The 26,314-nt window shown below is 45.5% G+C and overlaps 1 protein-coding gene across 8 annotated transcripts in view; it reads right to left on the reverse strand.

The window, feature by feature from the left end:
- The window catches only part of Dlgap1 (DLG associated protein 1), a 270,222-nt gene that overhangs the window by 76,602 nt on the left and 167,306 nt on the right, over positions 1-26,314 (reverse strand). For 5 of the 8 annotated variants that reach the window (XM_038315308.1, XM_038315306.1, XM_038315309.1 and 2 more), the window contains exon 5: positions 10,824-10,853. The exons of the other annotated variants lie outside the window; for them this stretch is intronic. In XM_038315308.1, the coding sequence (XP_038171236.1) occupies positions 10,824-10,853 (30 nt within the window). The remainder of the gene's footprint in view (positions 1-10,823; positions 10,854-26,314) is intronic. 8 annotated transcript variants of the gene reach the window in all.

The raw sequence follows: 26,314 nt of genomic DNA on the forward strand, positions 1-26,314 counted from the left end.
ATAATTGGAGTTAATAGATGGCTGTGAGTTGCCATGTAGGCGCTGGGAATTGAACCCAGGTCCCCTGAAAGAGCAGCAAGTACTCTTAACCACTGAGCCACAAGAGCAGCTAGTACTCTTAACTACTGCTCCACACACACACACACACACACACACACACACACAGACGCACACACACACCACACACACTCATGCACATGTGTGTATACACACTTGTTTTTGTTTATTATTTATTTAGTTAGTTAATTAGTCTCACATAGCCCAGGCTGGCCTCAAACTCAACAAGTAGCCAAGGATGCCCCTGAGCTTCTGATCCTCTTGCCTGTACTTCCTAAGTGCTGGGATTACAGGCATGTACCATGGTGCCTGCAGTAAGTCAGTCTTATAAGTGCTTAGTGCCTTTCAGGTCCTAAGTGAGTTTATAACTTTATCTACTACTTATTATTGGTAAATAAAATATGTAATTAGTTTATTGGTTGGTCACTGATCAAATTTTCTAATTTATTTATTTTTTTGTTCTTGTTTTTCTTTTTTTGGGATAAGGTTTTTCTTTGTAACTACAGTTGTCCTGGAACTCACCTTGTAGATTAGGCTGGCCTCGAACACAGAGATCCACCTGCTTCTGCCTCTCCAGTGCTGGGATTAAAGGTGTGTGCCACTATGCCTGGCTTTTTATTTTTAATTCATTAAATACAGTGTGTCACTTTGTAGCCCTAGATGGTTTGGAACTCACTACGTGGACTAGGCTGTCTTTGAACTCACAGAGCTCTGCCTACCTCTACCTCCTGAGTACAGGTATTAAAGCTGTGTGCCACCATGAATACCCAATCCTAAAAGTTTTTAGTGAATTTTCTAATTTATTTGTATATTCCTTGACATTCACATGTATTCATGGTTTGAGGCTAGCCTGGGCTACACAGCAAGAAAAAAAAAAAAAAAAAAAAAAAAAAAGCAAAACAGCACAACCTTCAAATATATCTGTAGTTCTTAGTGTCCTCTCAGCCTCTCTTTTATTTTATTTTGTAAAGACCGATTTTGTTTTTACTTGTGTGTACTTGTCTGTCTATGTGTGGGTGTGTACATGAGTTCAGGTACCCTCAGAGGCCAGAAGAGGATGGAGTCTCTACAGCACTTGGGTTTTAGGTAAGAATGTTAGACGCTATCTTTCCAACCCTGTTCTCCGTTGTTTTACTAAGGGCTGTTTGTCTCTGAGGGGGTGGGCATTAGTGCAGGCTTTCACACCTAAGGACAATGCTCTTTACTTCTCAACTATGTCCTTTGCTTTTCTTCAGAGTTCAGTTAATCTCTATCTTCCCCCTCCATCTCTCCCTCCCTCCCCCCAATTCCTCTTCTCCACCCCCTGTTTTGGAGGGTTGAACCCTGGGCTTTGCACAGGCCAAATACACTTCCATTTGAGTGAATCTACCAGTAACACAATTTCTCGTTTCTGTGGAATACCCTGACATCACATGACTAAAACCCAGACATATGTGAATTATATTGAGGATATGGCCTGAATTTCTGCATGAGTTCTCTTATTTACTGTTCTACTAAGTCATACATTGTGGGTTTTTTTTTTTCTTTTTCTTTTTCTTCTTTTTTTTTTTGGTTTTTCGAGACAGGGTTTCTCTGTAGCTTTGGAGCCTGCCCTGGAACTAGCTCTTGTAGACCAGGCTGGTCTCGAACTCACAGAGATGCGCCTGCCTCTGCCTCCCGAGTGCTGGGATTAAAGGCGTGTGCCATCATCGCCCGGCTACATTGTGGGTTTTATACAACAGTTTATCATAGAGTATTGACTCAAATGATACTGTCATGGTCAGCTGTCAGAACATGGTCCAAGAATGGGGTTGTGTGAGGAGATTTCTTAGTGCTTGTGAAAAAACTCCAAGTCTTGTGACTTCAGTTTCTTCAGAAACAAGGCATTGTTTTTGGATTGTGCTTTCGTACCCCTCCCAGGTGTACTGGATAGGCGTGTTTACTTCAGATTGTTCACTACAACTGGCTATTGTTACTTGTTATGTGTCTCTATGGAAAATATGTTCTGTTGCATGTAGCTTGCCCGCCACGTACGGCTTGTCCTTGCGATTGGACACTTTAAGCCTGTGACCCCTCTTAGCCCTCAGAGTATAACCCGTCTGGATGCTCTGAATAAAGCTGTCTGCTGGATGAGACTTCAGTTGGCCTCATTCATTGGTTCCATGCTCCCAGTTCTCACCCCCAGCTAGAGTGGTACCAGTAAGCCTCGTGAGATGAACGCAATGGAAAGACACCATATAATATACTACAATGTTTGCCTCTATAACACATAGGAGCTGTGTCATACAGTCCTCACCATATATTAAAATTCTTTATATTTTTAATCTGCTATTTCTCTCTAACGCTACGTTCTTTTTGAAATAACTATCATTATTGCTGTTTTGGCTTTTACAATTTTTACTTTTTTTGTTTTTTCTGTTTTTTTGAGACAGGGTTTCTCTGTGTAGCTTTGGAGCCTGTCCTGGAACTAGTAGCACTCTAAACCAGGCTGGCCTTGAATATACAAGATCCTCCTGCCTCTGTCTCCCAAGTGCTGGGATTAAAGGAGTGTGCCACTACCACCTGGCTGCCAAGAACTTTCTCATGTTTAACCTGACACAATCCTGCAGGGTAACTCTTACACTGAGTTCAAAAATGGAGAAACTAGCACTATCCAGGAACATTCCTTTCCCTTGTATCTATGTTCAAGCAGCCATGAGTGCTGTGAGCCCAAGCTCCTTCAGCCCATGGAGTGTTCTACATGACACAGACCTTCCAAATCTTGACTGGATTCTATGCCTCTAAATTTCAGCACTTTCTAATTTACTGTTTTTTTATTTTTTATTTTATTTTATTTTGTCAAGGCTAATCTTGAGCTCTTGATCCTCTGGCTTCTACTTCCAAGTGTTGAGAATGCATGCACATTCCATTGTGCCTGGCTTATTGATCTGAGTTATTGATTGAATAGACAAGTAATCATTTCATTAACTAGTTCAAAAATCTTCAATGGGTTGGCCAGATGGCTCAGGAAATAAAGGCACTTGCTGTCAATACTCACTACCTGAGTTTGATCCCAGGAACCCACATGGTACAAGGAGACAAGCACCTCTCTCTATAAACCGTCTTCTGACTCCACATGTGTCCTACTCCTTACTAAATAAATGTAAATTCTACTTTTAACAAATCCTCAATGGCCTCTTCTCACAGATAGAGTTGAAATTCCTTATTGGGATCTTTATAACAATTTGAGTTTTCTGCTTCTTACTCTATAATTTCTACTTTAAACCATTATGAAATGTAGGCTGACATACATCTATCTATCTACCTACCTACCTATCATCCATCCATCCATCCATCCATCTATCTATCCATCTATCTATCCATCTATCTATCTATCTATCTATCTATCTATCTATCTATCTATCTATCTATCTATCTATCTATCTATCTTTTTTATTATTATTTATTTACTTTAGCTCCATGGATTAAACCCATACTATTAGGTAAGCATTCTACCCCCTGAGCTACACTCTCTGCCTCTGCGATTACTATCTTGCAGGAAAGTTTTATCAAGAGGATAATGACATGTTTCTGCAAAAATACACCTGCAAAGGAAACCCATTTGCATTTGGCAGACTACCTTTCCAGGAGGTAGGAGCTGCTTTGCAGGAACATTCTTCTTGCATATTATTTTTAGTTTCTACAGTGTTCAGTCTCCAGCCCTCAAGCCGTCGCTCTGGTAGAAGGGTGGAGCAGAAGAACGCCCTCCTGGGAGACAGCTCTACCCTGGCCCCGCCAGTTTTCTGCCTTGAAGGTCTGAAGAGATGTGCTGATTTCCGGTCAACTCCCTCAGATTTTTACTACGAGTCAGTCCTCAGCCATCTGTCTAATAATGGGTTTGCCACCGTCTGCTGTGCCACGCTGGCTTCCCTTAAAAAGCGGACACAGTGGGAACAGCAAAGCTCATCTGTGGAGGGAACGATATCACTATTTGATCATAACGTAGTGATCGACTGTTTTCCATACTGGGAACCGAAACCAAGGCCTCTCAAGTGCTGGGCAGACTCAACCACAGAGTTATAACCTCCATCCTTTTTTTAAAAAATATGTTTTTATTTTGCAGTAGAGTCTATGCTGACCTTGAACCTACAGTGGTCTCACCCCAGCCTCCCCGATAGCTAAGATTTGACAATTTTTTAGCTGAGGGCTTTTAAAACGTTACCTTTATTTAGGAAGTTGTGGATTTGATGCATGACAGGGAGCAGTGCGCTCTGTAAAGGGAGCTCTTCACAACAGACAGGAGGCTGAGAGTGTCATCTGGTTAGAAAATGGGAGAGGGGTGCTGGAGAGATGGCTCAGTTGCTTAGAGCACTTGTCGCTCTTGCGGAGGGCCCAGGTTTGATTCCCAACATCTACATGGTGGCACAGAACCCTCTGTGACTCCAGTTCCAGAGGACTCAATGCCCTCTGTGGGCCTCCACTGGCATCAGGCACACATGCGGTGCACATATTATACGCCAGTTAAACACTCATACATACAAAATAAAATAAACCTAAAAAAAAAAGTAAAGAGAGAAAATGGAAGTGAAGCGTAGGCCCCGCTTTAAGTTTTTATTTGACAGGCCAGGTCAGCTGAGGATAATTCTCCTGCGTCCACTTGCCAGTGCTGGTGTTTCAGGAGTGTGCCACCACGCCTGGTTTACACAGTATGACGTATGGAACCCAGAACTTCGTGTGAGCAAGGCAAGCATCTACCAACCGAGCTACATCCCTTGGTTCTAATTATCTTAGCTTTTAAACATTGCGTATTTATTCATTTTATGGTGCTGGGCTTACAGACAGCTTGTATACGCTAGGCTCTGCCTCTCTAAACCTATTTTTACTATACTTCCATCTGTCCATCATCCATCCATTCATCCGTCTGTCCGTCCGTCCATCCATCCATCCGTCCATCCATCTGTTTATTTATTTAAGACAGGGTCTCTCTGTGTAGTTTTGGCTGTTCTGGAACTCCACTCTGTAGACCAGGCTGGCCTCAAACTCAGAGGTTTGCTTGCCACTGCCTCCTATGTGAAGGGATTGAAGGCAATCACTACCATGCCAGGCTCTTCTACTTTTTTTTTTCTTTTTGGTTTTGTTTTTTCTAGACAGGGTTTCTCAGTGTAACAGCTCTGGCTGTCCTGGAACTCACGCTGTAGACCAGGCTGGCCTCGAACTCACAGAAACCCTCCTGCCTCTGCCTCCCTAGTGCTGGGATAGGTGTGTGCCACCACCACCTGGCATTGCTGTTCTTTAAAACAAATATTGTGTGTGTGTGTCTGTGTGTGTGTGTATGAATGTGTGTGTGACTGTGCGTGTGTGCCTGTGCACGTGTGTGTGCCTGTGCACGTTGTGTGTATGTGCCTGTGCACATGTGCCACTACCAGGATGTGGAGGTCACAGGATGACTTTGGAGAGAGAGTTCTCTCTGGCTGTATATGTCCCGGAGATTGAACTCCAGTTATCAGGTTTGGAGGAAGTGCCTTCTACCCACTGACTCATTTCTCTGGCCTTGTTTTTAGTATTCTCGAGATGGTGGTACAGAATTCATGAACCTGCAGAAAATGTCACCTTGAATACGGCTGCCCAAAGTCACCTGTTCTGGTGGGGATTGTACATATCAGTCATCATTGGGAGCAAAAGGATACTTATTGTTTTTAAAATTACTATTATTAGTAATAATTTGTTGTTGTTGTTTCTTGAGACAGGGTCTTGTTATGTAGACCAGGCTTGACTCAAACGCACAGAAATCGTCCTGCCTCTGCCTTCTGAGTACTGGGATTACAGGCGTGTACCACAGTATACCCAAGAGCAGTAAGATATTTAATTTTAGATATCTGCATAGGAAGAAGTGGGAATAAGGAAAAGAGAATATTCGAGACTATTCCTGTGCTCAGGGAAGGGTCTGGTTAGTGGATCTCTGTGGTTCCTTCATGGAGGCTTGGGTGTAAATTCTCACAGCCTTGCTCTGACTGCGCAAATGTGCACCCGACTCCAGCACCCCGTGGGAGTTACGACCAAAGAGGAGGGAGAGCCCGGGCTGTCTTGTCATTCGATTTTCTTTTTTTTTTAAATTTATTTTTATTATGTATACAATATTCTGTCTGCGTGTATGCCTGAAGGCCAGAAGAGGGCACCAGACCCCATTACAGATGGTTGTGAGCCACCATGTGGTTGCTGGGAATTGAACTCAGGACCTTTGGAAGAGCAGACAATGCTCTTAACCTCTGAGCCATCTCTCCAGCCCCTCATTTGATTTTCTTTAGCAGTTCATTTAGTCATAGTTTTAAAGCCATGGGGCTTTCCCTAAGCAGACTTCTCTTTATCTGGGCTTTGAAAGGATTTCCTGTCATTTGGGTGCTTGGAATTACCACCTGTAAAGGGATGGACAAATCACCCTTGAGGGATCTTTCACAGAGCACACCTAGTCATCAGAAGGAGCCTGCACCAGTCTGACAACATGGCTGCCTCGCCTTGTCCCTCCAGGCTGCCATCTCCAGAATACCGTAATTTGATTTAAATATACCTTAGCGCTCTAAAGTGCCGCAATGGCCGGGAAAGACCTCGAGCCTGGGGCTGGAGTCTCCTGCCTGGGAACCGAAGCTGCCAGTAGGCTGTCAGGGCTGTCCTGACTCCGACTGCTTCAGCCTTGACTTGTCTGCAGTTCCACAATAAGGCTGGCCTTCTCTTTCTGCTTGTGGACGTGCACCTGTCTGCTCCCACGTCAGGAGGGAGAGTCCCCTGCAAGAGGGCGTGCGTGCGTGAGATTCTAATCTGGGATTCTTGGCATGGACGTCATTTTCTTCTTCTACAGCTCAACTTTAGTTTAACCTCAGATGTTCTTTCTGGACTTTTCCCTCTCAGCCCAATTTTCTTTAGTTTGGAACTAACCATTTTCTTTCTTTCTTTCTTTCTTTCTTTCTTTCTTTCTTTCTTTCTTTCTTTCTTTCTTTTCTCTCTCTCTCTCTCTCTCTCTCTCTCTCTCTCTCTCTCTCTCTCTCTCTCACTTTCAAAATTAAAACACACAGCATTCACGCGGAGTCAGAGGAGCTTGTTGGTGCTGGTTTTCTCCTTCCCCCAGGGGTCCCAGCATTTGAACTCAGCATCGGGCTTGGCAGGAAGTGCCTTTATGCGCTAAGCCTCCCATTTCTCAGTCTCCCTCTTCTCCCTGTGTTGAGATCGAACCTTGTACATGCCCAGGGCTTTGTACATGCTAAGTAAGTGCTCCACCATACCAAACTCCCCAGCCCTGAGATTGGAACTATCACCCCCGTACCAAACTCCCCAGTCCTGAGTTCAGAACTATCAATCTAAAATTAAAGGCAAGAATTAATCAATGTTAATGATAAGATACTGTAGTTAAATAAAGATTCTTTTTCTCCCCATTTGGACGTTTTTCTTCATTGAAAAATAAAGTATTAATGTGTGCTTCCGTTTAAGTCCATATTTAAATCATTCAAAGAACATTTCACTTTAAAGCTTGCCATTAATATGACAAATTTCCCCTTTGTGCTTACATGAAGCTACAGAATGTTGAAGGAGACAGTGTTTTAGAAAACAGGATGCACCAAACCATATGATGAAATTCTTGGCAGCAAAGCGCAAGTAGAACCTCTGTAGATCTCTCTCTGGTGACTTTCCAAGTCGTCTCTCTTTGTATCTTTTGGTGATGAGAATTGAACCCAGGGCCTCAAGAACTCTAAGCAAGCCATCTACCATCCCCGGCTCCTCCTCCCAAATGTTTTCCCTTAAAAAACAAAGAAAATAAGAACCCACCTAGAATTTTAACGCTAGTTTCAGAGTAATAGCACAATTAAGAAGAGCCATTTTTAAAGAAAAAGGAAGAAGTTTCATTCTTTTGACAGAGGTCTCTTCTGTATACATTCATATTCCCAGGCATGGGGAAGAGCTAAGCAGCTGCCCTGGATACATTACCCAGCCGGAAAAGAGTAAGGGCGATAATTAACTCAACAATTGCTGTTTCACTGCCCCACAAGAGATTGTCATCTGACACACATTCCACTGAGCATGCTCACAGGAGCCTCACGCTCCAGATGCACGCAGAACGCATGCATTGCGCACCCCCCCCCCCACCCCAACAGACACAGCCCCAGACTGCATCTGAACACACGGATTTGGACACAGCTAGAGCATAGCATGCTTCCCAGCCTGCAAGCTTTCCCAGCTCTCAGCCAACAACAAGATGTGTAAGCACGGTAGAAGCCCGCTCCCTAGTGGCTCACACCTCCGAGAACTTCCTGTGACCCCAGGGCCTCTGGGAGGTGGGCACCGGCTGCCAGCCATGCTCTGGACAGTCATTCTGCTGACTGCCTCACTTTCTCTCACAGCTTCACCTTTATCTGGAGAATACAACTGTGTTTGGGGAGCTGAGGGAGGGGGTGCCATCCAATAGTAACTTCTGGTAGAATAAGGTTTTAAAATTCTTGGGTTTCTGACTTTATTTTTTTTTTAAAATTCTATATCCTTTGTTGTGAGTGGAATATTGTGCTTAAGTCAAACAGACCATGTAAAGATCAGGCTTCAGATTTTTCCTAAACGTTACAATGGCTTATGGTGGCTATCCCTTATCTGTTATTATGAGATAGTTAACTGAATCTACGGGTCCATATTGCCATTGTCTTCTGTATTATTATTATTTTTTAATGTGTGTCTCTGTGTGTGGGAAGTGTTTAGGTAGGCACACTGTGTGTGTGTGTGTGTGTGTGTGTAAGGGACCAGAGCAGGTCGTTGCTGTCTTCCTCTACTGTTCTCGGCCTTGTTGCCTTGAGGTAGGGTCTCTGAATGAAAAGGGAGCTCTCAGTTCTGGCGAGCAAGGCCGGCACAGAACGCTCTGATCTGTACATGCAGCTATGCCCAGCTTTTTATAAGTGGGTGCTGGCGGTTCAGGTCCAGGTCTTCATCCCCTGAGCTAGCTCCCAGCTCCAAGTCTTGTACTTTGATAGGCATAGAAGAGACCGGAGAGGCTTTCTATAAAATCCTTCTTTGATGTGGCCTTGGAGAGGCCTGAAATGTGCCCTCTGTTGAGCTCTGGGCTGCTTAGCCTTGCTCATCTCTCTCTACTCTGAGCACATCACCTGAACCTTTCTCCTGTTCTTGTGTTTTCTTGGTGCGGGTGTGTGTGCGTGTGTGTGTGTGTGTGTGTATCACACTAAGCTACATCCCTGCCACTGAGCTACAGCTCAGTCCTCCATCTGTTTTCTTTAGTGTAACAGCATTCTTTATGCCGTCAAGGTCAAAACGCTGCCTTTGGGATTTGGTTTTGGAGTCTGTGGTTGGCACTAAACCCACAAAGGGGACGGAGCCTTCCTACCCCGGATTTCTAGGTCTCATGAATGAGTTTCTGAGCTTCTCTCTTATCTCCTAACTTTCAGTCTCTAGCCCTTTGATTGCCTTGGCTCAAGTCCAGCCTCTTCCCTTAGAGCCTTTCCCCACCTCCATGCATTCCCCATTCATCAAGCTACAGCTCCCTGCAAGCTGCAAAACTCACCTGAAACCCAGCCCTCTCTTTAAGCTACCTCCCTGAAAGGATAAAGACAGCCCCAGGGCATGACTGGCACCCTCCCAGCACGCACAGGAACAAACCCTCAAACAAACATGAGACTCACAAAAAAGAAAATGCCACATTCTGCATGTTTGATCTATATAGACCCTAAGAGGGTGAGAGCATCATTGAACAAACAAACAAACAAACAAACAAACCCCCCCCCCCCCCAGGAACTAGTCACCATCACTTCAGATAATGAGAGACATTTTGTTACTGTTGTTTTATAGGGCCTTGCTATCACAGCCCAGGCTGACCAGCAATGTAGCCCAGGCTAGCCTCAAACTCATGATTCTCCTATCTCAGCCTTCTGAGAGCTGAGGTTGCAAAAAAGTCATGAGCTATTTGTAGCAGTCCTGGGCCATTCCTCAGCAAAATGTGCTCCTGTTATCTTTGATTTTGTATTTTCTTTGTTTTATCTCCTAATTGTTTTGGTGCCCAGGAAGGGGCCCAGAGCCCTGTATAACAGAGAGAAATGGCTACTGCTTAACTAGACAATGCAAAGTTGGCCCCGAGGGCATCATCTGTGTTGTTTATGTACTTTTTGAGACAAGCGTTTCATGTAGGGTGGGCTGTTTTCAAATCATCTGTGGATCCTTCTCTCCATTCCCACGTGCCAGGACTACAGGCATGCACTACCATGCTGGGCTTTACCCCACAGCATTGTGAGGTAGACCGGGTGCCCAAGAACTTGCTATTAGATTGGCAAGTGCACTTACTAGCACTGGAACTGGAATGATTCTTCATGCCCACAGGCTTCCCAGGGAAACCGGTCCACCGTGTGGGCACAAAGGACCACAGCTGTGCCAGAAAAAGCCCTTGGCTGAAAGTGTTTGGGCCACAGACTCCCGACAGGCCTTCACATCCACTCGTGCTCTGAAGCTGGTGTCTCTTCAGAAGCTCTGGATCTGAGGCGACCACACAAGGAAATACAGACACACATGTGCTCTCGCGACGCCGTCCGCCCAGGACTGCTAAGGCCCACAGGGAGGCCGAGAGACTTGTGGTACAACATGACCAGAACAAGGAGAAACACGAGACGCAATGGCAACAGCTCGCAACCGGAACATGGCGTCAAACACCACGGCCACAGAAGCTTGATAGTTACGGGCCACGCTGTGCAGCCTTGAAGCAAAACTATTGATTTTTGTGGCTGGAAAAAAAAATCAACAACAAAAAAAACCCCCCAAAGAGCCCCCAAACGTACCTTCAACGGCAGAACTCAGTTTTATGACACCTTGAATAAAGACAAAAGATGGTAGTTATAGAGTGGACCTGGGTCGTCTTTTCCCGTTTTCACAAAACATGCGTACATTTCAGCTTTGGATATTTGTTGTTGCTGTTGAGAAATTGTTAATTAAACAATTTCAAAATTGAAATACAGACGCTATCATTACTTCCTCATTTTTCCTGGGTCTGGGGATCATTTTACACATGTTGGGGCAGGGTTCGTGTCGAAACATATAATAGGCGGTTGCAAAGCAAGGCATATCTCTTAGCGTCCTTCCCTGAACTGGTTGGGCAAGAAGCTGTTTTCTCAGTCTTCAGGCTTGACTTTTGCCTTTGCACGTGAAACAATGGAATGGTCATTGCCTGGGTATGTCAAGTTGATCGTGGAGAAAATAGATAATACCCATGACTGGACTGCTTTTTGTTTTCCCCTAAATTTAAAGGCAAAAATACTAAAATAGAGTAAAGTAGACCTGGTTCAGCAATTTGACTTAAAACATAAGCTTTGTAAGCCATAGCTATACATACATAATGTTCTCAGTTTCTTTCTAAAATCTTGGTGTGTATGACTCATATGTACGTGAATACAGGAGCACGCACTGGTCAGGACAACCCTCATGTGTGGTCCCCCTCCTTCTACCTTGCTTGAGGTGGTGTTTGACCGGCCTGCTGGTCTGTGCTTTCCTTTGGGATGCTCCTGTTTCCTTGCTTCCCTTCCTGCCAGGAGCTTTGGGATTACAACACATTGTATCTACTGATGGGATTACGATACATTGTGTCCACTCGTAAACTTCCTGTGGATTCTAGGAATCCGAAGTCAGGTCCTCTGGCTTGTACCATACCAGAATTTCTTTTACCCCTGGGGCCATCTCAACAGCCCGTTTTCTATTTTTTTTTTTGTGCCAGAGCTGTGGTCTTTTACAGGGTGCCAAAGTGTCTATAGCATCATTTGGCTGACGATACACCTTGTCTTTTAAACTGGAAAGATTTCTAATTTGAATGGAAACAAAGTCTTTTCAATACCACCAAACTCAGCTGGTATCGGGCAGCTTGCATACGGCTTTCATGGAGTACCCGTAAGTAAATATGCTCGCTGCAGATGATGCTTACGTGAGTACTGTGTGGCAACTGATCTACAAACGGTAACAAAGGCCCAGTGATCCTAAGGCAACTCCCATATAGCAACCGATCTTGTTAATGAATGAAGTCTTCTATTAGCCCAGCAGTTCAAGCCACATCTAATGTCCCTTCCCAACAGATCATACACCAATCTGACCTTTCTCCAATTTATTGTCATTACAATTTACTGCCATTGCATCTTTTTTTATGACCTTAACCCAGTCCACATATAAACTGTTTTCATTAGGTTAAAGCCCTGTTCGGTTTTAGTAACTGTGAACACTCCCATCGTGAGAAGCCCATTGTGGGGCTGGGGAGAAGTGTGCAGGAGGCATAGCACACAGCAGTGAGTAGTTCCAGGAATAGGGGGTAACGAGCTCTTGTTAGGAATTCTAGGGTTTTATTAATCTGTGACGGTTGTCCGACAGGGCTGAGCATTGACTAAAACACACAGTGAAGCCAGCGAGTGTAGGTCAGTGGTCCTGTCAGGAGACCCTGGGTTCAGTCCTTTGTAGCATTAAACCCAGTGTATTGTCTGCCTCTGAACTATCTAGTCCTTACTTTTGTTTTTAATGTACATTTATTGAATTATGCATTTATATAATTTAAATTGTAACAACAAGCTCACAAGCTTCCTGGAAATGCAAGAGACTGGAAACGCTGGGCTCTGCAGGCTGCAGGGAGCCTGACTTTGGACACCACCATCAAAACTGCTGTTCCTACTACTCCGGTTCGGAGAAAAAAGCTTGCTTAGATTTATTTACGGACGTGGTTTTAATTGAACCAAGCAAGCTGGTTGTAAACAACTACGATTCTGAGAGTCTCAAAGGCTCTCAAAACTGTCAGATGCAAGAAATACCTTTACATCCCTTCTACTGGAAGCAACAGTCCAGTAAGAGCAAAAACTGAGTGGGTTTGCTTTTGTGGTCAGACAATTAAACTAAGAGGCAAAGCCAGGCCGGAGCACTAGAGATATTAATGATCTACCATATTTGGACAGTAGGAATTTTACGTAGGTTAAAAATGAGCTTTTCTCCCAGTCCTATATATCCACTACAAGTTTTTAGATTATTATTCTTGTGTGCATACATGATGTGTGAGCATGTGTGTCAGAGTGTGTGCAGGTCAGAGGACTCTGAATTCGCTTCTCTCCTACCTTAGGTGGGTTCCTGGGATCAGACTCAGGTTGCCAGGGGTGTACTGCAAGCACCTTTGCCCACTGAGTCATTTGCCTGTCCCTCAGTCCTATTCCTTTCTGTATGTAACTGTGGTGTCAGCAAATGCAGCTCTTTAAAACAATGCACACTACATGTGTGCAGAGACAGCCTCGATGAAGAACACCTACATAAATCCTAGGGCTGTAAGTGGCCTTGGAGGGGGATCCCCAAACTGCACTTACTGAGTGAGAGAAAAAAACATTAAAAACTTAAATAACAAACAATAGTATGGCTTTAGAACTTTCATTATGAACATTATTTTCACAGAGGCATTAATGAGTTATTAGCTTCAAATGGGTGTTTCTTATTTTTTTAAACAACAAATGATATTTTTTCTCTATATTAGGGTAGATATTTCTATTTTGAAGAAATTATAGGGAAAGTCTAACTTAACTAAAGCACAATATATGGCTATTAACATATATGATTACAGAATGACAGAGAAAGCATCTTTTATCTTCAAATGTGCATATTTGAAAGTCTCGGAATATTTAAGAAGTGACTGATGTTGATGTTTTAGAGTACACACAGTGTTGCTGACTTGCAGACACAAGCTAGACATGAGCTGTAAGCAGCCAACATTGACGTTGCCTGAATTCAGGGTTAGTCACAGCACGTACATGTATGCAGATACAGAGAATGGAGCCCACCACTCCCCACTAGGTTCACTTCTTCACAGGTTGCAGGAGGTTTAGAAAACTAAAAACAAACATTAAAAAGATGAAGAGAAGAGAAACCCCACAGTTTTCCCCTGAACTGGTTATCTAAGCAAGGCAAACTCCTAATAGGGTGGAGATCTGTGTGGAACCCACCCCATCCTTGTCCTGAGGTTGGGAGCCAATGGGCAGCCAGGTGTGCTTCCTTTTCCTCAGCTGACCACTTCCAAAAGCAGTTTGCTCTCTCCCGTGTGCCTTTCTTTAGCTGTGCTTGCTCGCGTGCAGTCCTAGGGGTTGAACTAGACGTCACATATGTGATTCTTTGGCTATGTGCTGTGGGACAATGGCCTGTACCCTGTCACTTGTAATTTAATAAAATGCTGATTGGCCAATAACCAGGCAGGAAGTAGAGGTGGGACGCTGAGAATAGGAGATTTTTGGGAAGAGGAAAGGCCAGTCTGCAGTTGACATACAGGAAGCAAGATGAGACAGCCTCACTGATAGAAGGTACCAAGCCACGTGGCTAACATAGATAAGAATAATGGGCTAATTTAAGATGTAAGAATTAGTTAATAAGAAAAGCCTGAGCTACTAGGACAACTAGTTTATAATTAATGTGAGTCTCTGTGTGTTTCTTTGGGACTAAATGGCTGCGGATTGGGCAGGACAGAAATCTCTGTCAACAGCTATGTTTGCTCGCTGCAGTCCTAGGGAGGGGGTGAAGCATGTAAGGCAACAATCAAGCAGAGCACTAGGACCTTAGCTGTTTGTTTGTTTGTTTGTTTTTTACTTTGGGCATTAAGAGAGTTTTATAGGATGACCAGGCTGGCCGTGAAACCCATTTGGTAGCTCACATAGTCCTTGAATATAATCCTCCAGCCTCAGAGGCGGGCAGATCTCTGTGAGTTCGAGGCCAGCCTGGTCTACAAGAGCTAGTTCCAGGACAGACTCCAAAGCTACAGAGAAACCTTGTCTCAAAAAAAAAAAAAAAAAAAAAAAAAAAAAAAAGAAAGAAAAGAAAAAATAAAAAGAAGGAAAATAATCCTCCAGCCTCAGTTTCTAGGAGAGTTTCACTGCGAGGCCCATCTCCCTAATTATATACGTTGATTTTTCCTACTTTCTTTGGTGCTGAAGATTAAACCCAGGAGCTTCAGTATACCGAGTTTGTTCTACCACTGATCTACAATCCTGACCCCATCTGAAATGATTGATCTTAGCTGTTCTAAAAAAATGCATAGGAGAAAGGATCAGGTGAGATCTTGCTAAATGTGAATGACCAGAGCTCACTAGGACCCTGCAACGGCATCTCACTGCTGGTGAAAGGCCGAGCCAGTGTCCGGTGCAGAAACCTCCCTACCTCCTACCACAAGCTACTCCCAGAGACACCCCTACCTCTCCCTAATCTACTCCCAGAGACACCCCTACCTCTCCCTAATCTACTCCCAGAGACACCCCTACCTCTCCCTAATCCACTCCCAGAGACACCCCTACCTCTCCCTAATCCACTCCCAGAGACACCCCTACCTCTCCCTAATCTACTCCCAGAGACACCCCTACCTCTCCCTAATCTACTCCCAGAGACACCCCTACCTCTCCTTACAGTTACTCTCAGGGACACCCCTACCTCTCCCTACAGTTACTCCCAGGGACACCCCACTGAGCTGGGGGACCCTCCCGAACTTCTTTCTCTTCATTCAGATTCTGCTCCATGGCCTCTTCGTCTTTGCCTGTTGTAACGGTAACAAGATCTCAAAGAAATCTGGATGGCTACTTGTAGAAAGAATGTGCCCTAATTAGATGGTAAGAAATAGTAATGGGGGTGATGGCTCAGAGGTTAAGAGCACCGGTTGCTCTTCCAGGGGTCCTGAGTTCAATTCCCAGCAACCACAGGATGGCTCACAACCATGAGATCTGGTGCCCTCTTCTGGCGTGCAGGCAGACATTCAGGCAGAATACTGTGTACATAATAAATAAATAAATCGTTAACGATAAGAAAATATTTTTTACAAAATAAATATTGACAAATTAGTTTTACGTCCAAGTGTCTCAAGAATCTGTTCTCTACGACACCACCACCTTGCTCCCACTGGAGCAGAGCTTGTATGATAAGAAACAGAGAAAACAAGGGCTCAAAATAGTGGCTGGGGTCTCCGGAGGGCCTGGGTCACAGGTGTGTGTCGCCATGCCTGGCTGAGGACTGTCCAGTTTTTAATATCCTGATACTAATTAGTTGCTGTACCGCAGCTGGCAGGGCCCCTCAGGAGGTCCTCACCCCTTTAGACTCCTTCAGTAGTACTTCATTATTTCTAAGATAAAGACAAAAAGCCTCAATGCAGGCTGCAGAGCCTTTCAGGATGTCACCGCTAGCACAACAAAAGACAGCTCCACGTTCTTCCACACTCCTCTCAGGGACAGGAGACTCTCCTGTCCCCTGAAGCTACCTGAAGCTCAGAGTCCTCAGGCTATCAGAAGACAGAGGAAGGACCCTTTGCCCACCCTGTGTCCAGCTTCATGAAGCCGGCTGTACCCTCTTCCTGGCTTTTCGGGGATAGAAGAACTGAGCATGCTCAGATGGCTGGGGAATAGAAGAACTGAGCATGCTCAGATGGCTGGGGATAGAAGAACTGAGCATGCTCAGATGGCTGGCGAGGGCTCATGGAGATTCTGATGCATGGGACTGGAGGCAAAGAACTGAGCATGCTCAATGGCTGGAGAGGCCTCATGGAGATTCTGATGCATGGGACTGGAGGCAAAGAACTGAGCATGCTCAATGGTTGGAGAGGCTTCATGGAGGTTCTGATGCATGGGACTGGAGGCAAAGAACTGAGCATGCTCAGATTGCTGGCGAGGCCTCATGGAGGTTCTGATGCATGGGACTGGAGGTACTTCATATTAGCCTGAGAGAAGAGGCTGTGGGACCCTGCTAGTGAGGGGTAGGAGAACGAGGAGGAGCCATCACTTTAATAGGAGAGACACTGATCCTTTTATGTGATGGGAAGGATTTCCGCCACATTATCCCTCTAGTAGAGGGGAAAATAGACCTAACAAATGCATGGTTTCACTTGTTATTGTGGGGATCAGCCCAGGGCTCCAGATATGCTAGAGAAGGGCTCTCCCTCTGAGCTACCCTCAGCCCATAGCATTTCCAAGTTCAGGGCTTAAAATGCTTCTCCCTCCCTTTTAAAATAGAGCTACACACGATGAGTTCCAGGCAAAGAAAGAAGAGTCTAAAAAACAAACGAAGAGCTGTTATTTTAAGAAACACTTAGAGGGGAGACAAAGAGGTGAGACTACTTGCAAAGCCAAAACATAAGAGCAAAGTAAAAATATAAAAAACAAACCATTGGTCCTGCATTTCAAGAGATGGCCATTATGATTCTTTTTTTTTTTTTTTTTTTTTTAATGAAATCAGAAGTATTTAAGCATGTATCCTCTGGAGTTCCTAAAACTGAGAAAAATACTGTAGGACCCCCCCCCCCCCCCAAAAGCTGTTCCCTAGCTCCCAGCTCCATTTTGAAGAGACCTGTAGACATGTCTTGTTTAGCAGACAGATGTCTATGAAGACACAGTGGAAGGCCAGGAAGATTGCAAGAGACTCGAATCAGGAGCTGCAGCACCAGATGGGCAAGGTGAACATGGGGCGTTCCATGTGCACAGCCATGAGATGGCCTGAGAAGACGATTCAGCTCCAGGGTCTATTTCCTATGAAAAGGGATAATTCAAGAGTATGTACCAGGAGTCTGGTAACAGGATGCAAGAGCCCTGAAGAACCATTCCCCGGAAGGAGGACTGGGCTCATGAGTTGAAGAATGGGTTTCAGGACTGCTGAGGCTGCTGGTTACCATGGGGACTCTTCTTCCACACCGAGTTTGTGGTAATTGGATAGGAAAGCTCTCCCAAGGCACATGTGCTGAAGGCTAGGTCCCCAATGCAATGTTCAGTGGGATTTCAGGAGTGACTGGATCACAGGGACACTAGGCTAATCAATAAATGAATTAAGCCACTGTGGAATTCGTAATTGAAAGGACTGCTGGGAGGTGGAAGATGCTGTGGAAAGAGGAGCCTGGTTGCAGGAAGCAGATTTCTGGGGTGTAACTTTGAAAGGTGTTGTGGTTTGGATGAAAATGGCCCCCACAGGTTCATAGGGAGTGGCCCTATTAGGAGGTATGGCTTTGTTGGAGGTAGTATGTCACTTGGGGGTGGGCTTTGAGGTCTCAGATGCTCAAGCCAGGCCCAGAGTTGCTCTCTTCCTGCTGCTTGTTGATCAGGATGTAGAACTCTCAGCTCCTTCTCCAGCACCACATCTGCCTGCACGCTGCCATGCTTCCTGCCATGATGATAATGGCCCTCTGAACTGTAAGCCAGCCCCACCAAAATGTTTTCCTTTATAAGAGTTGCTGTGGTCATGGTGTCTCTCTCTCTCTCTCTCTCTCTCTCTTTTTTTTTTTTTTGATTTTTTTGAGACAGGGTTTCTCTGTGGCTTTGGAGCCTGTCCTGGAACTAGCTCTTGTAGACCAGGCTGGCCTCGAACTCACAGAGATCCGCCTGCCTCTGCCTCCCGAGTGCTGGGATTAAAGGTGTGCGCCACCACCGCCTGGCTCATGGTGTTTCTTCACAGCCATAGAAACCCTGACTAAGACAAGAGGCATATCTTGCCTCCAGCTTCTTCCTCTGTCTGTTGTTTTCCCAGTTGCAATGAGGTGAGCTTGTCATGATGCTCCTGCCTGCCTTAACACAAACCTATAGTAATGTAGCCAGTTGACCAAGGACTGATCCCTCTGTAACCTTGAGCCAAACTGAGTCTGCCTTCCAGGGGGTTTGTGCAGCCATGAGAGGCTGACTAACAGCGCTCAAAGGATTCTTCTCTTCCCGCATCATCAATACCTGTTCAATATACACAGCTCATATTCCTTTAGGTCACAAATTTATGCATCTAAATCATACGAGACAGCAGCTTCAGGGGACTGCCATCAGCACCTCAACCTTATTTAGATAGCAAAGATCTCAAACTTGAGCTTGGCAAGAAGTTATGACATCCTTGAGGGTGTCCACCGCTTTACAGAGGATGTGAATACTTCATGAGCAGGGGATGAACTACAGCTGCCTTCCCATAGGGAAATAGCATCTTAGTCACTCCTCTCGGTGTATGTGGGCTCTGTGATTTGACCAATAGAATAGAGTAGACGTGACATTGAGCATTTGGGCTCGGACCTTAGGACTTCCTGTCACGAACACACTCGTTGCGCGTCCTGACCTGTTAGAGGTCTAGAAACCACAAGGCTGGAGGCCAGTCAGCATTGAGCTTTTGTTCCAGTCATCCAAACCAAGGAGCCAGGCCCGTGAGTGATGCCATCAAAGACCCCCTGTGACGGCTAGCCTTCGTCTCAAGCTGACTGGGCCTTGTGGAGAGTCACACATTTGGTCAAGCGCTCTTTTGGGTGTCTATGTGAGGGCTTTTCTGGATGAGATTAATATTTGAGTCAGTGACTGGATGAATCAGGCTGCCCACCCTGACGTAGCTGAGTCTCATCCAGTCTGCAGTAGGCCTGACTAGAACTGGGAGGTGGACTCTGGGGGACCCCCCTTCCCTCTGCTGCGACACTGGTCTCCTGACTTGGACTGGAATTCATGTTAGTTGTCCCCCTGGTTACCAGGTTCTGGCTTAGACTAGAGCACAGATCTGCCTCTGATTGCCGACCTTGGGACTTCCCAGTCTCCCTAATCAGTCTGTCAGCTCTGAAGCGCCTTAGCCCCCAGCTTCCAGATGCATATCACTGCTGAACTTGGCCTAAACCCCACAGGCAACACTGTATATTAGGTCAGTTTTCCATCTCGGTGACAAAACACCTCAGAAGACCAACGTAAAAGACGGAAGAATTTCCTCTGGCTCTTAGTTTTAGTTCCTAGCTGCTTTGCTATATTGTTTTGGACCCGTGGCAGCATGCTGTATCATGGTGGGGACACAGTAGAGGAGGACTGCTCACCTTAGAGCAGGCGAAGAAGGAGGAGGAGGGAGGGAGGGAGGAGCGAGAGACCGAGAGAACAAAAGGTGGTGGGGAATGACACCCCAGGGCCACTTCAGGAGCATGTCCCTAATAATGTCCTAAAGATTCCCTGCCTTCTAGTAGAGTCACGGGCTGATGACTAAGCCTTCACACGTGAGGCTCTGGAGGGACATTTCAGATCCACTCTACAATGCAGGGTCTGATTTAAAAAAAAAAGGTTGTTGATGAGTGACCACACATTGCGAGACCATACGATTCACAGCAACCGGACAAGCAACAGTCGGTGCTCATCTCTGGACCTGACACCTGTCCTTTCCCACACTCTGCCCATGCACCCTTTCCTTTCCCCAGTGCTATCTGGAGCTTCCTCTCCCTCCATTACCGCCACTGCCTGTTTAGCATGTGAGGGTTTTCTGCAGCGGTTCCTCCCTTCCCTCTTCCTCACTCGCTCCCTCGCCATGATTCTCCTACCAGCACTGAGTTCTTTCCCTTTCGAGCCATCATCTTTGATGATTTGATTTATGCTGGTCCTCACCTCTAGACTGTGAGAACAGAGAGCGAGACTCCCTTTGATCACGGTGGAATTCCTGGCTTCGGCACAGTGGCTGGACACAGCAAGTGCTGGATAAATATTTGTTAAGCAGATGAATGAAATATTTGATGCTGCTGATAAGGACTCGGTCCTCACCGCGGCCTTAATAAGGTACCACTATTCTTCTTGCTCATGTGCTGTGCAAACCTGGGAACCCAGCCACAGGAACTGGGCAAGACTGTGTGACTTATTCATGGCTGGGCTGTGGTCTCTGAGGGCAACTGAGCACTCTGAAGACTCTATAAGCCCAGGAAAAAGAACATTTGGCCATGTGTGGGTTTGGGATGCAAGAGTGGGCGGGGGGGGGGGGGGATTTGTGCTCTAAGGGGAAATGGGGGTTGGGGCTTTACTTGAGAGCATTTAGACTGTTTGAAGCACTCTAGGCTGAAGTTAGAAAGCATTCCTTGCTGTTTTCCACCCTACATCTACAGCAGAAGGAAGTTTCTATAACTACAGAACAAAGAAAGTTACAAATCAAGACACTTTAAAAATAGATTGGTGAGAACATTAGAAATGACTTCCAAGGTATGATTCTGTTATTGGACATAGCCCACTATTTGATGACCCGAAAGTCACAGGGTGTTAGGTCAAACTCTGTTGGGCAATGATGGCTACTAAGAAGCTAACGATAGCCCAAGATAATTGGGCTCCAGATCGGAAGCATTACAAATCCTACAATCCCAAATTCTAAGTAGTCAACCAGCCTTGCAAGTCCCTCCGTCTTCCCATCCTCCCTTCATCCCTCCCTCCCATAATTCCTTTCTTCCTTTTCTTTGTCTTTTTTAAAGGCAGGGTTTCACTGCATAGTCCTGATTGGTTCGGAACTCAGGGCTCAGAGAGATCTGCCTGCCTCTGTGTCCTGTAGGTACCAGCATAGCAGGGCTAGTCTTTTGTATGCTTTAACTCGGTGAAGCTGATTTACTTAGGTTTCCCCGGCACTCAGTTCACATAGGCAGGCTCTCTACCATTGAGTCACACTTCCCATGACCTGATTTCATGAAGTGGGTTTAGCAGGGCTCTAGTTGGAGACAGGAAGATTACCATCTACCCATGTAAATCCTGATCTTTAAACAGCACTCCTCACCGTGTCCGGGCTGCTGAACAAGCGAGTGCGCAGAGAACGCGCGCCTCGTTTTCTAACAGTCATTCTGCCGTCTCTGGTTGGTGCACCACCACTCCCCTGGGGTGCACAAAGCCGTATTTGTCCCCTTTGAATGTGTAACATTTGAAAGCGCAGGGACAGGAGGCAGATGTAGGCACACCTTTGATCTTTCATCCTTGCGGGCGGGTTAAGGGAGGACAGACACCTGGCGGCTGCTGTGAACTGGAAACAAAATGCTGGCGGGACCGGAATGACCTGAAATGCGGCTGCTGCCGGTCGCAGGGGCAGCCGGAGCTGATTCTGTGTTCGGTCCCGGGCAGCACCCAAGGAAAGGCACTTCCTAGGCAAGAGGCCAGGAAAGATCCGGCAGGGCAGCTGCGTTGAGCAAAGTCAACAACGATGCAAAGATTGCAGCTGTGCACCAATGCCGAAGGGGGCCTCTGGGAGCTTCTAGAAAGGTATTCAGAGAGCTCTCTTTTTTTCGTGAAATTAAGGATTCCATCCTGGCACCAAGATGCCACGAATGCGTGCTTCAAGTTCCCGAGTCTTCAACGGGATTATACCGCCCCCTGCCATTTATGTGCAGTCATTACGCTATTGCCCGGGAAACCAGGGCTGTCAATCACACCCATCAATGGCTCAGCAGCTTCCGGTTTACCCCACTCGGTGGGAGGCGGTTTGGCAGTGCAGGACTGAAACCCAGTTTTAAACCCCAAGTCAGACCTGGGAGGGAACTTGGGAATTAAAGTGCTTCCATCCCCACTCTGAGTCGGGTCTTCTGAGATGTTCTAGAAGCTTCGAAGAAAAAAAAAATCTGTCAGCTTTGAATTTGTTATTTTTTTAATGTGGTTACTGCACTATGGTTCTTTTCAGGATCAACTCAAATGTAGCCTGGGCTGGAAAAATTTTCCTGACATCACTTCAGCAATTGGCATGGGACAGGTGACAGATGCCCCTTTGCTGTCCCTTCCCCATCAGCGTGGCAAGGCAAGGGAAAGGGATAGTCCTGATCTGCAGGCACAGCCAGTGTGGCGAAGCTCTTTGTTCAGTAAAAAAATATCTGCTAAAAAACGGCTGTGCATTGTCCACAGGTAACAACCCCATTAACAAAAGCGTGTAGCAACCACAATACAGCAAGCAACCTGACCCAAGCGAGAAGGCAGGTTCTGGGATGAGGCAGAGGGGTGTGCATAGGTGTGTGCACGCACAGGTGTTTGTGTGCGAAGGCCAGAGGACAACGTCCGGCTTTGCTCTCCTGCACTTTCTTCTTACCCCGTGACAAGGTCTTTCATTGGCCCTGAGCTTCCACAGGTAGGCTAGTTGTCCAGCAAGCTCCAGGGACTTGGTGGCCCATCTTGCTATTAGGGGATGACAAGTGGTCAGGTGAACACGAGTTCTGGGATCGAATTTGAGGCAAGCATCTACTAACAAAACCATCTTGCCAGTTGGTATTTTTGTGTGTGGAATATTTATAGTAACACAAAAGTAGAAAATATCTAATTGCAATAGCCGAACATTCAGGAAGCTATTTCGACTTTCGCTTGCAGCACTCATGGAGAATGGTCTCCATGAGATCCCTCACTAGTGAGATCGCAGACGTCGTTTGGACAGGTATTTCTAGGAGTTAGTGTTGTTTCTTAGATGGATGTGATTGAACGTGATTGAATAAAGTATCGTATTGTATAATCTCAGTTTTAAGGCAGCGTGGTTTAGGGTTCTAAACTTTCTAGATGCTTTTCTTCTCTTATTAAAAATACATACGAATTATATACAATAGCAGATTCTGTCTTAGTCACTGTTCTATTCCTGAGAAGAGACACCGTGATTAAGGCAACTATTAGAAGAGAAAGTATTTAATTGGGGGCTTGCTTATAGTTTTAGAGGTTTAGTTTATTATCATAGCCTGGAGTATGGCAGCAGGCAGGCAGGTGCTGAGAGCTCTACATACGGGGGGGGGGTAAGAGAGAGAAAGAAAGAGAGAGAGAGAGAGAGAGAGAGAGAGAGAGAGAGAGAGAGAGAGAGAGAGAGAGAGAGAGAGAGAGAGATATGAGATTTTAAAACCTCAAAGCCCACTCCCAGCAACACACTTCTTCCAACAAGGAAGAATCCTTCTAACCCTTTCAAATAGTGCCACTCCCTGGTGACTAAATATTCAGATATATGAGCTTATGTCTATTCTTTTTCAAATCAGACCTATCCATTATGATATTTTCATACTTGTATAGAACATATTTTGGTCATTTTAATACCCCTTCTCTTACCCCCCCACTCTTGCTCACCCCCTTTCTAGTTTCTTCTCTCTTTTTATTTACTCATTTCCCCCCTTAGGGTTGCATATAGAGCACAGGCAACAGTCACCAGTGACTGCACTGAAGACGGTGTCTCCTGGGAGTCTAGAGACATGGCTCCGAGGTTAAGAGCACTTGCTGCTCTTGCAGCAGGGCCCAGGTTTGGTTTTTGGCACCCACATGGCAGCTCATAACACCTGAACTCCAGTTCCTGGGAATCCAATGTCTCTTTCTGACTTCTCTGTGCACCAGGCATGCATGTGGTCAACACTCACACACAGAGCAGATGAAACTGAAAAAGTAAAAAAGGAAGTGTCTTTCCCTCCCCTCCCAACCATCAGCTGTTGGGAGGACCTCAAGGAGGAATGATCTCACGAACTTTCCTTATACATAACTTTATTTTGTGTTGCAGCGTTGAAATTTTGCCTCTGTGCTGATGGGAAAATATAGATCCCTAAAACAAAAAGCTAAAATTCTATTGCTTGACTAAGATGATCAAAGTGAGACCATTCAAGTGTCTTCTGCAGGGTCGCTGTGTATTTGTGACATGCACAGGGCACCCTCAGATTTATACAAAGACGGATCAGGTTGATGATTAGAGAGATGAATGGTGCCCAATAGCCACCAAGAAGGATGCAAAATTACATATTTGTGGGAACCTAGAAATATATATTCTTTTTCAAGGGGAGAACCAGGCCTTCTAATGAAACATCCAGTAATGTACACGGAGCACGAGTCCTTCACGGTCACAGAGCACACCGTGGCTTTCATAGAATTCCAGCACGTTCCAGTAAACCTGACTGCTGAGAACTGTCAGGCTGGCCTTCATGTGAGAGCAACATCTACCGCCCTGCAGAGATAACTCCTTCATTTGGCAGAGGATTCGCGGGAATGATGAGGACGGAGGGTTATGCTTTTTTCACAAACTCAATCTAGCACAGGGCTGTTACACAGAGAAACCCTGTCTCAGAAAAATAACCAACAAAATTACTTATTTTTATTTGTGTGATGGTTTTGCCTGCATGCCTGGTGCCCTTGACGTCAAGAGGCATGTGATCCCCTGGAACTGGATTTATGGTTGTGGGTGTTGGGAGCTGAACCTAGGTTCTCTGTAAGAGCAGACAGTGCTCTTAACCATGGAGTCACCTTTCCAGAACCCCGGGAGACTTTTCTAAGTGGGAGGAAACATGACTCCCCAGTGGCTAGAGCAGACACACAGGAGAGTTTGCTTGCTGATTGAAACAGTTTTCCTTCTTCAACGCTAATGAGAACCCCACAATACCAGGGAGTAATGAGAACCTTAGAGACTGCACTAAGCAGCTGTCTCTTACTCTGCTACTTGAGAAGTCAGATGCTGATCTTCATTCTCTTTCCTTCTCCCCTCCCCCTTTCTGCATTTCATTTTAGGTATATGGGTGTTTTGCTGGCATGTATATCTGTGCACCATGCGGGTGCTTGGTGCCTATCATGGTCAGAAGAGAGCACCAGATCCCTTGGCACTTGAGTTGTAAGATGCCATGTAGGTATTAGGAGTTGACTTGGGTCTATTACTTAACTGCAGTAAAACATTCCCAGGATAATCAGATGCGTGTGATGCATACATGTTTATTGGGACCTATCGGGAATGATTGCTGGTGACTTAAGCTTCAGTTGTGACAGCTTTGTTCTTTCTTTGTCTTTTCTCTTAATCTTAATTTTTGTGGCACTGGGGATCAAACCCAGGGCTTCCAGCATCTGAGGCAATACTCTATCACTGAGTCATACCCCTAGTCTATGGCGGTGCTCTTGCCCAACAAAGCTAGTTACCTGGTCCATGGTGGTACTCTTGATCAACAAAGCTAGTTACCTGGTCATGGTGGTACTCTTGATCAACAAAGCTAGTTACCTAGTCCATGATGGTACTCTTGATCAACAAAGCTAGTTACCTAATCCGTGACAGTACTCCTGCTCAACAAAGCTAGTTACCTAGTCCATGATGGTATTCTTGAGCAACAAAGCTAGTTACCTAGTCCATGATGGTACTCTTTTTTTTAAAGAAATATCTATCTATCTATCTATCTATCTATCTATCTATCTATCTATCTATCTATCTATCTATCTATCTATCTATGCCTGCAGGCCAGAAGAGGGCACCAGACCCCATTACAGATGGTTGTGAGCCACCATGTGGTTGCTAGGAATTGAACTCAGGACCTTTGGAAGAGCAGGCAATGCTCTTAACCTCTGAGCCATCTCTCCAGCCCCCATGATGGTACTATTTATCAACAAAGCTAGTTACCTAGTCCGTGACGGTACTCTTGATCAACAAAGCTAGTTACTTGGCTTTTATCTTATTTTTATTTAGTTTAACTTTTTTTTCCCAACAGGATCTCAGATAGCCCAGGCTGGGCTTGAAGTTCCTATGTAGGTGAAAGCAACTTTGAATTTCTGATTTTCCACCCGTGGAGTGCTGAGGTCACAGGCCTGTGACATCCCACCTGAAGGGATGG

Source organism: Arvicola amphibius, chromosome 18 (genome assembly GCF_903992535.2).
Source record: "Arvicola amphibius chromosome 18, mArvAmp1.2, whole genome shotgun sequence".
Classification (NCBI taxonomy): Eukaryota; Metazoa; Chordata; class Mammalia; order Rodentia; family Cricetidae; genus Arvicola; species Arvicola amphibius.